This window comes from Poromitra crassiceps (genome assembly GCF_964638095.1).
Source record: "Poromitra crassiceps genome assembly, chromosome: 5".
In the NCBI taxonomy this organism is placed as follows: domain Eukaryota; kingdom Metazoa; phylum Chordata; class Actinopteri; order Beryciformes; family Melamphaidae; genus Poromitra; species Poromitra crassiceps.
Window position 1 is genome coordinate 64,399,190 of NC_139642.1, and position 13,951 is coordinate 64,413,140.

Here is a 13,951-nt window from a genome sequence, read left to right on the forward strand (position 1 = left end):
AAATGTGCTGGAGCGCCTGTGCCGTGCGTCCTGCGCCCGAGAGGGAGTTTGTTATGCACTACTGCCATCTGGCGGTAAAATGATGAACCAGCACCTCACAAAAGAAAAATAAATGCTTAACTTCTGAAGTGAATGATTTTGTCATACACTTCATAAATAAATAAATGCATAAGTAACTAATCAAATACAGCTACACGAAAAAAATGTACATGGTGAGAGAAAATGGTTAATGATGCTTGCAGACGCTGAATTGATATTAATGAGGAAAAAACGTTCAATCATGTAGGCCGACGGTGCAGAAACAGTGGTTTGATTTGCAGTTTGCACAATCAATTTCATGAAACACTTCACGGTTGGTGGAGGTGGCGCTGTGAGTAGGCCTATAGGTCTGTGGTCCTTTGTGGTGGGATAAAGAAGCTTGGCCTTGGGGGGCGGGGAGGCGGCGCTCCTGGCCCTGCGGGGGCCCGTCAGTCACACACTGCTCCCAAATAAGTGAGCGGCGGACTGCTATGCATACATGTGATATAGCACGCTGGGTTAATAATAGGAGCGCGGTTGTCAAGCTATTTCAGAAGGGGGGAGTGTCGTAGGTCCATTCTCATTGGGCCCGTTTGATCCCAGAGTTTCTCATAAAGTGCGAGTGGGAGGAGAATTTCCAGCAACGAGGATATCAAAAATACCCCCCCCCCCCCCCCCCCCCCCCCGATGTCCACGGAGGAGCAGAGAGTATAAATAGCAGCGCCATGCCCAGACTTCAGCGCTGCTGCTGCTCACTGAGCGAGAGAACAAGATTGAGCTTGGCTCGAGAATGAGAAGAGATAAGGAAAATAACATACACATATTCTGACCAAGACTGGTTTTACAGCACTGGAAATATTTTAATTTCAAAAGATCGTTGTTGTTGTTGTGGTGGTGCTGGTGGTGTTTGTTCTCTCTCCAGAAGATAGGCTACGACGTGCTCGAGAATAAGGGAAGGAAAGTGTTTTTCTCGATCGATCGTCTTTTTTTGTTGCTTATTGACCATTCTTCTTCCATCGCAAGACATGTGCTCCGCTTTGTTACTTTTCTCCTTGTGCGTAATCAACACTGCGCTGTCCAGTCCCTTTGAGTCGGAGGATGTGCTACCTGTTCGGATCAATGGAAGACGCAGCGGGCGGTTCTGGAAAAGAAGCGAGGAACAGCCGAGTTTTCACCTCAGCGCATTTGGCAAAGACTTGACTCTGAATCTGATGCCAGACACCAGCTTTATAGCGCCTTCCTTCACCATACAGCGCCTCAGAGCCAGAGATCTTGGCGCTTTACGCAGCGCTCCTTCAGGTGTCCAGGACGCGGATCTGGGGCAGAAAATGGAGCAGACAGAGGAGAGTGAAGGGCATCTGAGAGGCTGCTTCTACTCGGGGAACGTGGACCACAAGCAGGACTCGATGGTCGCCGTCAGCCTGTGCTCCGGCATATTTGGATCCTTCGTAACGGACGGGGAAGAGTACCTGATTGAGCCCAAATTACGCGGGCCAAACTCGGCCGAGCAGCTGCATGTGATCAGGAGGAGGACTCTCGGAGAGGGGGAGAGCCCAGCGGCCACAGATGACGGGGAAACTTTGACGCACCGGGGCGACGGTGACGCACGAGGGGAATCTCGGCGGAGACGCTTTGTGTCCGCGCCACGGTTCATAGAGACCCTGGTGGTGGCGGACGCGTCCATGACCCACTTCTATGGAGATGAAATAAAGGTCAGACATGAGCTGAACGCACGCTTTCCCTGCAAACAGTCCAACGAAAACAAGTTTGTCATTTTTACATTAGATCATACATGGTGGAGGATGGGGGGGGGGGGGGGGGGGGGGCGTAAATCACCTCTTCTCTCCCTTATGTATCATCCAGCCAGGTAAAAGTCAGACTTCATAGGCTGCAGATCGGTGGTAGGGAATGTCTGAATTGTATGTCCCTTCATAAAAGCATGTTTTGCCATAAAGTAGGCTACTACTTTAAAGGGACTGTGTAACGTAAAAAATGGTGGCCCCCGATACAAACCTAACAAATAGACAGACAGACAGAGACAAGGAGGTCCAGGTGGACTTGGGTCTGCATCTCGGTGAAAAAAGCCATGCAAAACCTGGAGGGGAAATGGCCTGGGTGGGCTCACCGTTTTCCACAGCTGTCAGGGGACAGACATGTCTGCAATGCTGATCTACATTCCTCTGGGCTCGGTCACAACTTGGCAGCGAACCTCGCCGCATCATCCAGGGAAGCTTCAGAGATGATGACACACAGTTCACTCCATCATCCAGGGAAGCTTCAGAGATGACACAGTTCGCTCCATCCATCCATCTCACCATGACTGTCCAGAGGATTCATTCTATGCACTTGCATGCCTGCTATAGTGTCTAATCGGGTGACATAGAAAGCCAATATTTGGATTCAGGGGGTGTCTGTGTGTGGATGACATCATCCTCCATGACTAAACAGCCATGGTCACAGTTCTTCAGAACTGAACAAACTAGTAAAAACAAAAGTAGGACAGTCGTCTTCCCACATGCCACACTCTGGATCCTGCTGCAGCCAAGCTGGAGTCTGTTTGTATTTAACAAGCCACTCGCCTGCCAAAGTCTGTGCAGTATAGAACGGGCTCAAGCATAAGCATTCAGACACCTCGGAGACACTAGACCAGTGATTTTCAACCTTTTTCTCACCAAGGACCCCTCATTTAGTCCCCCAATAGATGAGATTTTTCTCTCTCGAACGCACATCTGTCAATATTTGTATTGTTAGATATGATTTTGTCCATAATTCCATGATGATCTGTAGAGCGATAATAACAGAAACTAGGATCGAAACAATCATTCTTCTACATTCTTCCGTAATTGTGTTCACTTCTTGTAATTGAAATAATATTGAAGTTTAAAAATTCATCAATTTGCTGGGGACCCCCTCAAAGGACCCCTGTTGGTCCCCGGACCCCACATTGAGAACCACTGCACTAGACTAAGGTCAGACTCCACTTCTGATATGATGCAGTTTGATTGGTTACTTACACCCCATTTACACCTGGTTTTTAAATGTGACCTGTATCCAGATACGTTATGTGGATAATCGTTGCATTAAGGTGTATATGGGGTGAAAGAGATCTGGACACAACGTGAACCAGACTTACCTCCAGATGTGGTCAGGCAGATCTGATCACATCTTGATCACGGTGCATTTACACCTTGCATTAGCATGCATTTTTCTTATCCAGATAACATCCAGATAACTTATCTAGATACAGCTCACATTTAAAAACCAGGTGTGAATGGGAGGATAATTATTGTGGAATTGATCAATATACACTAGTTGTCTATGTGGTTCTCAAAGTGGATCCTTGAGCAGGTTCCAGGGGGTCCGTGGTTTAATTTCTGTCACTTTAGGGTCCTTGATATGACATTTTTTCAGAACCACTGGTCGATGGGAAGCTCTTAACCCGAGCTGATTGTAATACCACATTGTGTCCATTCCCTCTCCACTGTGGCCCACTGTCGTCCAAATTGTTTAAAGCCCCTAGAAACACAAATCCACAATAACCTTCTAAGTATGGAATTGAGGGTCTTATGTGCATAATAATAGTAAGCATCTAAAAGTGTTAGACATTAGTTTCACACATCCACAGTTTCAGAGCAGAGAATACCGCTTAGTATTTTGAAACCAAATTTTATATACTTGGCGACATATTTAATCGTTCAAATTTGGCTGGGTGGTTAATAACACATTTTTCTGTGGTGTGAGAAACTCAAAACATTTATTTTTGGTTTCCAAGGGCTTTAAACGAACCATCCTGTCTCCTCTCCACAGCACTACATTCTGAGCCTGGTGTCCATGGCCGCCCAGCTCTACAAGCACCCCAGCATCAAGAACTCCGTGAGCATGGTTGTGGTGAAGCTGCTGGTGGTGGAGGACCAGGAGGTGGGCCCTGAGCTCTCCAGCAACGGAGGAGTGGCCCTGAGGAACTTCTGCTCCTGGCAGCAGCTCTTCAACCCGCCCAGCCACAGACACCCCGAGCACTATGACACGGCACTACTGTTCACCAGAGAGGTGAGTCAACCTGAGCACTATGACACGGCACTACTGTTCACCAGAGAGGTGAGTCAACCTGAGCACTATGACACGGCACTACTGTTCACCAGAGAGGTGAGTCAACCTGAGCACTATGACACGGCACTACTGTTCACCAGAGAGGTGAGTCAACCTGAGCACTATGACACGGCACTACTGTTCACCAGAGAGGTGAGTCAACCTGAGCACTATGACACAGTCTCGCTGGCCAGCATCCCCTCCCTAAGAGTCTGGCGCCGCAGGTCTCCATAGTGGGATTGCGATGGGCGGCGCTTAGCCGCAGTGCCCTTGGAAAATAGTTTCCAACAATCCAACTTGCCGTTTTCAGCGTGTAGCAACGAGCTAGCGTAGGGCTGCACAATATATCGTTTCAGCATCGTCATCGCAATGCGCACATGCGCAATAGTCACATCGCAGAGCATGCAATATCAAGTAAGGCAAATTAACTCATAACATACAGTAATGCACCACTCTGTGACGTTCTAAGCTCTTTTCCTACTAACTATAGTACCTTTACTCACTTAGGATCCTGCAACTCACCCTGGCTGCGGCTAAAAACACACTCACTTCCTACTACGTCAACCGTGCACGTTACCCACTAGGCCATCTTCTTAAACAGGCAAGGCTTGATAGACCTATTTAAGACTTTTGGTGAAAATTCCTGTTTTTTTTCATATCGCAATATCGCAGAATAAAAAAATATTGCAATGTCAGTTTTTTCCAATATCGTGCAGCGCTAAGCTAGCGTGTAGGTTTCTGCCGTTAGCTTGCTAGCTAGTTAGCATTGTTGTTTTGACTGAGGCAGCAGGGCACTATTTACAGCGACACACAGGGAGGAGGGAGCGGAAGCCGCTCTGATTGACATGGTCTGACCCAATGACAGAGTTTGTAATAAGCCGGGAGCGGACATCCGGCTGCCACCGAAACAGTCCAGTAGAGCAGGGGGAACTTAATTGAACAGTGGGGCACTTAATGTGGTTTCAGAGTCAGGAGATTCCACCATCTCAATGGCTCCTAAGTGTCTTACGTTGATGTGTTACTGCCATGCCATGTGTCGAATAAGCCCATTCAACATGGGAAGAGCTCAGGAGCGCAAGTATGATGAGACAATGCCAGTGAGATAAGAGAAGGTTAAATAAGACTTTTCAAAGCCCAGATTCTCCAGAGGAGATTGGACTATAGGCTTAAGTCATGTGTCAGTGCTTTGGACATTGAGGCTTAAGTCATGTGTCAGTGCTTTGGACATTGAGGCTTAAGTCATGTGTCAGTGCTTTGGACATTGAGGCTTAAGTCATGTGTCAGTGCTTTGGACATTGAGGCTTAAGTCATGTGTCAGTGCTTTGGACATTGAGGCTTAAGTCATGTGTCAGTGCGTTGGACATTGAGGCTTAAGGTCTGAGTTGTGTTTGGGGTGTTGTGCTATAGTTGGCTGCCTCTTTGCGTCTGGTATGTGCGCGTTGACATGGTGCTAGCAGACAATACATATGGCGTTTTAATAGCAGGGTGTCGGGTTGCCCTGCTCGCCGCTCCATCTGGTGACAGCACTGACATTTATCCGCCTACTGAATGAATTGAGCGTTGGAGGCGTCATCTGACCTCAGATGGGAAAGTGATGAATAGAACATGTGGCCTCGCTCGTTTTACGTTGGATTTGCTTAAGTGGCTTACTTACGATTGGGAAGCCATTATTCAAGCAAATTCAACCAGTTTGTGTTTGTTTTTCCAGAGATGTGGTTTGAAACGCAGCGGACGGAAAGGCTCCTCGTGGATGAGCTGACTTTAGTGCCGCCACAAATCAGCTGTGACACGGTGAAACCACTTAAAATGGCCCGTGGTTTTGAGTGTGTGTGTGTGTGTGTGTGTGTGTGTGTGTGTGTGTGTGTGGTTCTGTGTGTGTGTGTGTGTGTGTGTGTGTGTGTGTGTGTGTGTGTCACACTGGGTTCCCACACGTTCTTGAGCAATAAATTCAAGGTCTTTTCAAGGACTTTCCAGGCCCAATTACTCAAATTCAAGGACCCAACACAGCATAGTTTGAGGCATGGTTCAAGGTTAATTACTGTTACAACACTGAGAATGTTTCTAATGAGAACTCTGGTCACCCTATAGCTGTGTTAAAGCTATTTACTAATAAATAAAAGAAAAAAGGAGGGAAAAAATAAATGAACTTAAATTTCTACACCCACTTTCAATGACCCATGTCTATTCAATAGACATGGGTAAAAAAAAAAAAAAAACTTTCAAGGATTTCAAGGACCCTGCTATGTGAAAATGGAATAGTGTAAAGTTGCGTGAACTGTACTCCTACAGACATAGATTTCTTACTGGCGTGCATGTGTCCGACCATGTACGTGAGTGAGGGAAGCTGTTGCAGAACAAGGTGTACAAACACCCGCTGAGCTGCGTTCAACCTCAGCTCCCCGTCCAGATGGGTTTTGAATCACAGGCGGTTCTGCCTTGTGGTTTTGGGTCTAAGGCGAGGCCCAGGATGCATCCATCTCCGTCAAACACAGCCAGGCAGAGATGGGAAGTAGCTAAGTACAAATAGTTTGTTACTTAAGTAGGATTTTCATGTAGCCCATCTGTACTTTGCTGAGTAGCTATTTATTTTTCTGGCAACTTTGTACTTTTACTCCCTAGATCTTAACACAAATATTTGTACTTTCTACTCCTGACATCAGGGGTTCCCAAACTGTTTTTGGCTTGTGACCCTACTTTGACGCCACAAAAATCTAGGGACCCGAGACATTAAAATTTCGGTACACCATCGATGATGTCATCAGTGACATCGTCAGTGATGTCACATAATATGCTTCTTTTTTCCTGCCGAATTCTGACTTTAATCTGAGAATTCTGACTTTAATCTCAAAATTATGACTTTATTCTCAAAATTATGACAGTAACTCGGAATTCTGACTTTAATCTCAGAATTCAGATTTAAAGTTATAATCTCAAAGATTTTCATCTAAATAAAAATAAGAGTCACTCACAATGTTGATTGAGGCTATGGTCCTTTGATGGAAGCCTTTGCAGTACATCGTGACCTTATGTCACATTGTTTGTTGTCTCGCACTCTCCCAGCTTTCACGCATTATGTGCACCTTTTTTGTGGAAAAAACTCACACAAATTATAATCAAAGTATAATCTTTATACATCTTAATACATTGTTTGTATGAGATCTTTTAAGTTGAATACTCTTCGAATTATATTATTTTGACGTGAGTTTCAGTTAGCTTTGCACAGAAACAGCCGGCAGAAATACTTACATTTCTACTTCATTACATTTCAGAGCCTGTACTTTTTTTTACTTTTACTTGAGTAAACAAGTTGAATCAATACTTCTACTTTTTTTTAACGCAAGGTAACTGTACTTCTACTTCTACTAAGTAAAGAATGTGTGTACTTTTCCCATCTCTTGAGCCAGCCATCTGACGGGCCGGCCGGGGAAAAGATTTGTTTCAAATCCATTTCTGATACACCGCGCTGTTCCTTTTCCCACATCAGCCCCGGGCGGGCGGACAGCTGCACGCCAACTATATTTATTTGCTTGCGTTTTATGACGGAAACATTGAAAAACATATTTGGGGTTTTTCTTGCCTGAAAAATGGAAAAGCTTACAGAAATATATCTGAAGATTTGGCATCCTACATGATTCATGTAACAGTCACTGGGGACTGCCCATGCACTTACTATATTTACTATTTAACAATGTAGAATGTCTTCAACTATTTAGCAGGAGAGTCCGCTGCACTGTGGCAGCTGTTTCTAACCACATTTCCAGCACTCCCTAAAGAGAAATGGGCTTTATCTTGGGATACATGGCTACAGTATATCAGGCCGATACTGGACTTAAACAACACAATGTTTTGTGCCAGAAAGTGATTATCTGCCAGAAAGTGATTGCTGTCTACAGTGCAGCCTGTTAAAGCTGTATATTGCCCAGTTTATGTATAACAATACTATAGTATTGTTTCCGACGTTTATATGTTTGGTATCTGTTTATTATCCTTGTTTAGGCCTTTAGCCTTGGAAACTAATAAACATGATTTATGGATGGGTTATATGTAAAATAAAGAAATTATCTCTTTTGCAATTGTCCATATAACTGCATTATTTTACCTGCCGTCTGCCCTAGATTCTCACCAATCCAGTTATTTTTACCAGTTTAAATATCTTCAATCTGATGGCAATCACTTTTTGGCACAACACCGTGTTTTTTACCGCTGTTATGATATGATATGATATGATGCAGGCTGATTGATTAATATATATTTATCGGAGAATCATCAACACTGGTTGTCTATCAGAAAACACTGATTCTAATGTGTTTGCGGTTTGTTCGTGTTGTAGGACATTTGTTTCAGTCTTTGCTGCTTGTTCATGTTGCAGGACATCTGTTTCAGTGTTTGCCGTTTGTTTATGTTGCAGGACATCTGTTTCAGTGTTTGCTGCTTGTTCATGTTGCAGGACATCTGCTTCAGTGTTTGCTGTGTGTTCATGTTGCAGGACATCTGTTTCAGTGTTTGCTGTGTGTTTGTGTTGCAGGACATCTTTTTCAGTGTTTGCTGTGTGTTTGTGTTGCAGGACATCTGTTTCAATGTTTGCTGTGTGTTTGTGTTGCAGGACATCTTTTTCAGTGTTTGCTGTGTGTTCATGTTGCAGGACATCTGTTTCAGTGTTTGCTGTGTGTTTGTGTTGCAGGACATCTGTTTCAATGTTTGCTGTGTGTTTGTGTTGCAGGACATCTTTTTCAGTGTTTGCTGTGTGTTCATGTTGCAGGACATCTGTTTCAGTGTTTGCTGTGTGTTCATGTTGCAGGACATCTGTTTCAATGTTTGCTGTGTGTTTGTGTTGCAGGACATCTTTTTCAGTGTTTGCTGTGTGTTCATGTTGCAGGACATCTGTTTCAGTGTTTGCTGTGTGTTTGTGTTGCAGGACATCTGCGGACACCAGAGCTGTGACACCTTGGGCGTGGCCGATGTGGGGACCATGTGCGACCCAAAGAGAAGCTGCTCTGTCATCGAGGACAACGGCCTCCAGGCTGCCTTCACGGCTGCACACGAGCTGGGTGAGCTCCTTATAGACTGTCCTGACTCCTTATAGACTGTCCTGACTCCTTATAGACTGTCCTGACTCCTTATAGACTGTCCTGACTCCTGAGATGGGTGAGCTGCTTATAGACTGTCCTGACTCCTTATAGACTGTCCTGAGTCCTTATAGACTGTCCTGACTCCTTATAGACTGTCCTGACTCCTGAGCTGGGTGAGCTCCTTATAGACTGTCCTGACTCCTGAGCTGGGTGAGCTCCTTATAGACTGTCCTGACTCCTTATAGACTGTCCTGACTCCTTATAGACTGTCCTGACTCCTTATAGACTGTCCTGACTCCTTATAGACTGTCCTGACTCCTGAGCTGGGTGAGCTCCTTATAGACTGTCCTGACTGCTTATAGACTGTCCTGACTCCTTATAGACTGTCCTGACTCCTTATAGACTGTCCTGACTCCTTATAGACTGTCCTGACTCCTGAGCTGGGTGAGCTCCTTATAGACTGTCCTGACTCCTTATAGACTGTCCTGACTCCTTATATACTGACCTGACTCCTTATAGACTGTCCTGACCCCCGAGCTGGGTGAGCTCCTTATAGACCGTCCTGACTCCTTATAGACTGTCCTGATTCCTTATAGACTGTCCTGACTCCTTATAGACTGTCCTGACTCCTTATAGACTGTTCTGACTCCTGAGCTGGGTGAGCTCCTTATAGACTGTCCTGACTCCTTATAGACTGTCCTGATTCCTTATAGACTGTCCTGACTCCTTATAGACTGTCCTGACTGCTTATAGACTGTCCTGACTCCTTATAGACTGTCCTGACTCCTTATAGACTGACCTGACTGCTTATAGACTGTCCTGACCCCCGAGCTGGGTGAGCTCCTTATAGACTTATAGACTGTCCTGTAGTGTTTCTGAAAGGGTTTCTTAGCCTTGGAGCAAGATGGGCTAATAAACCATCACCACCCACTGTTTCTGCAGAAGAGGGATGGGCAAGTTCTATGTGGCTTCAACATCATGTTTAGTCACACATACCTTCACTAAAGGGCCACTTTCATCATTACAAAATACATAGTATTATGTTTAACTTGCCTTCATCTTGCCTGGACTGAGAGCTCCCCGTACATTCACAGCTTGGGTTTAGGCATGAGGAGTGGTGGTGACTGGTTGGGCATGAGGAGTGGTGATGGATTGGGTTTAGGCATGAGGAGTGACGACTGGTTGGTTTAGGGTAAGGATATCAGGGTAAGCCAATCAGAGGCCGAGTAGGGCGTTCAGAGGAAGAGTAGGGCGGGTCTTACCTAGAAGAGGCGTGAGATCCATAATCAGTCCAGGAAAGATGGAGGGAAGTTAAACATTGTTCATTTGCATACATGTATATATTACCCATTTTGTAATTATACAAAGCTGGTTGAAAATGGGCAAAGTGGTCTGAAAACCAACAAAGGTCACGTTTTTCCCTCGACAATGGTGTGTTGTCTGGTCTCCCGCTGCAGGCCATGTGCTGAGCATGCCTCATGACGACTCCAAGACCTGTGAGAGGCTGTTTGGGGACCTGGGAGGACATTACCTGATGGCTCCTCTGTTTGTCAACCTCAACAAGACCTCGCCCTGGTCTCCCTGCAGCGCGCTCTACGTCACCGACTTCTTCGACAACGGACACGGTAGGAAACGCCGCCATTCTCAGACGTCAGTGTCTTTGGGATGAATGTGCCGTTGAGCAGCGCGACAGTATAACCACAGCTATAAAGTCCTTCACAGTGGATTATCACAGAACAGAAGGAACCCAGCCAAACAAATCAAGGGAATACCACAGTACATCTAGACCACATCTGATAGCATGTCAAGCATCCAACATCACACTGAGTGTAAATGAAGAACTCAACAGCGTCAACTGCCTTGTAGATGTTTTGTCTACAAGGCAGGAAGTCTGCCATAGAAGCGTGCGTTGCTTTATTAGGGTAGAGGGATGAGAAGACATAGGGCCCTCTATCTTCGCACACGCGCTATTTGCATTTTAGCGCTTGTGAGCCGCTTTGTGCGCCGTTGTGTGTGTCATGTGCTGTCGTCCGGCCCCGCGCAGCTGCCAATCTGCGCATCCGGATAGCAGCCAGTTTTGCGTCGAGGTTTGTGCCTTAAGCTAAACCAGGCGTGGCTGCGCTAAATCCTGGCCTTACGATATCGTCTGTCAATCCATTGTGGGGGCTATTGCGCTTAAACGATTTGAAACCACTTCTAGGAATACTACACCCTAGGAATCGGGCATGCGTAGCGCGCCAGATTCCTAGTTTAGAAATCTTTATTCCTAGTTAGCGCTAAACACACGCAGCCGCTAATTAGCGCGCTCGCGCGCGCAGCGCGCGCGTGTGTGTGTGTGTGTGTGTGTGTGTGTGTAGTGTGCCCATACTGTTTCTGGTTTCCTCTGGCGCACTCCCTTTCTCTTTTACTATTGCTTTCCTGCTTCAACATGTCACTACCCACAAATGAGGGGTTGTGGATAGAGTTGACTTCAGCCCAGATTACCACACCTCCTTCCTCCACGTCTTCCACTCCTGCACCTCATGTTCTTACCACACCTCCTCTCTCCACATCCTCCACTCCTGCATCTCATGTTCTTACCACACCTCCTCTCTCCACATCTTCCACTCCTGCATCTCATGTTCTTACCACACCTCCTCTCTCCACATCTTCCACTCCTGCATCTCATGTTCTTACCACACCTCCTCTCTCCACATCTTCCACTCCTGCACCTCATGTTCTTACCACACCTCCTCTCTCCACATCTTCCACTCCTGCACCTCATGTTCTTACCACACCTCCTCTCTCCACTCCTGCACATCATGTTCTTACCACACCTCCTCTCTCCACTCCTGCACATCATGTTCTTACCACACCTCCTCTCTCCACATCTTCCACTCCTGCATCTCATGTTCTTACCACACCTCCTCTCTCCACATCTTCCACTCCTGCATCTCATGTTCTTACCACACCTCCTCTCTCCACATCTTCCACTCCTGCATCTCATGTTCTTACCACACCTCCTCTCTCCACATCTTCCACTCCTGCATCTCATGTTCTTACCACACCTCCTCTCTCCACATCTTCCACTCCTGCACCTCATGTTCTTACCACACCTCCTCTCTCCACATCTTCCACTCCTGCATCTCATGTTCTTACCACACCTCCTCTCTCCACATCTTCCACTCCTGCATCTCATGTTCTTACCACACCTCCTCTCTCCACATCTTCCACTCCTGCACATCATGTTCTTACCACACCTCCTCTCTCCACATCTTCCACTCCTGCATCTCATGTTCTTACCACACCTCCTCTCTCCACATCTTCCACTCCTGCATCTCATGTTCTTACCACACCTCCTCTCTCCACATCTTCCACTCCTGCACCTCATGTTCTTACCACACCTCCTCTCTCCACATCCTCCACTCCTGCATCTCATGTTCTTACCACACCTCCTCTCTCCACATCCTCCACTCCTGCATCTCATGTTCTTACCACACCTCCTCTCTCCACTCCTGCATCTCATGTTCTTACCACACCTCCTCTCTCCACATCCTCCACTCCTGCATCTCATGTTCTTTCTCATTCCTGCTATCTCGTTTTATTTTCTGGATTCCCCTGTTTTTCTCCCCAATTGTACTTGGCCAATTCCCTCTTAAGCCTTTGGCATAGTCTTCACGCCCAGCCAAGCGCATAGGGCGCGCGGTGCTTTTGACGTCATCGCACGGGGCATGTCGGGGGGCGAGGACTGAGCGCGGCGCGGCGCGTCCATGGAGATTTTTCTATCAGCGCATCGGGTTTTGCTGCCTGTGCCTGTGAGATCTCCGTGGTAGGCTATCAGCGGATATCTGCTGTGATTGAGTCCTCACCGTCCTCATCGTCATAAAGTCGCCTTCGAAGCATGACGTTCGATTTTAACGAACTAGTTGTGTGGCTTAGCCTTCCCAAATGTTGAGGGTCGTTTTTTAGAATTTAATACATAGAATTGGGAATGTTACATTCAACTTCATTCAGACTGCCTGGCACTAATCGCCGCCATTTTCCCCTGGAGTTTCCACAGGAGGAGGGGGGTGGGAGGAGCGAGCTGCGCACTGACTATGTTCTGTTTTGGCCCGCGCAGTGTGTATGCGCCCTCCTCGGAGCCCTGCCTCCAGCGCGTGCGCGAAGGGTATGCCAGACGCTTTAGGGTGTTCCAGTTGTGGCTCCACCCCCTCTGCTGATCTGAGGTTGAGTTGTAGAATAGCACAGTCACCTGACACCGAGGTGTTTTACTGGCAGGGTGTAGCGCGTTGGAGGACCACTCCCCCCAGTTCCCCTCCCCTCTGAACAGTATGCCCCGACCGACCAGAGGAGGCACTAGTGCAGCGACCGGGACACATACCCTTAATCCGGCTTCCCACCACGCAGCCACGGCTAATTGTGCCTGTATGGACGCTCGACCAAGCCGGAGGAAACACGGGGGCTCGAACCTGCGACCCTTGTGTAGGTAGGCAGAGAATCTACCGCTGCACTACCCGGGCTCCCCATTCCTTCTATCTCCTTTCCTATTCCCTCCCCTCTGTCCTTTGCTATTCCCTCCCCTCTGTCCTTTGCTATTCCCTCCCCTCTGTCCTTTGCTATTCCCTCCCCTCTGTCCTTTGCTATTCCCTCCCCTCTGTCCTTTGCTATTCCCTCCCCTCTCTCTCCGTCGTGTGTTTTGCATCTTGTATTGTTTGTCATCGTGAGACCTATTAGTGAACCTTCTTTTCCACTGAGTCATACTATGGTATGGACTTTTTCCTGTGCTCCACCTCTCCAGC

General features: G+C 47.0%; 1 protein-coding gene across 1 annotated transcript in view; it reads left to right on the top strand.

The window, feature by feature from the left end:
* Nucleotides 1-1,043: 1,043 nt before the first annotated feature.
* The window catches only part of LOC310776771 (A disintegrin and metalloproteinase with thrombospondin motifs 8-like), a gene marked incomplete at its 5' end in the record, with an annotated part of 29,073 nt that continues 16,165 nt past the window's right edge, over nt 1,044-13,951 (top strand). The window contains 4 exons of the mRNA XM_083636948.1: nt 1,044-1,730; nt 3,826-4,065; nt 9,020-9,152; nt 10,631-10,798. Coding sequence (XP_083493074.1) covers nt 1,044-1,730; nt 3,826-4,065; nt 9,020-9,152; nt 10,631-10,798 — 1,228 coding nt within the window. The remainder of the gene's footprint in view (nt 1,731-3,825; nt 4,066-9,019; nt 9,153-10,630; nt 10,799-13,951) is intronic.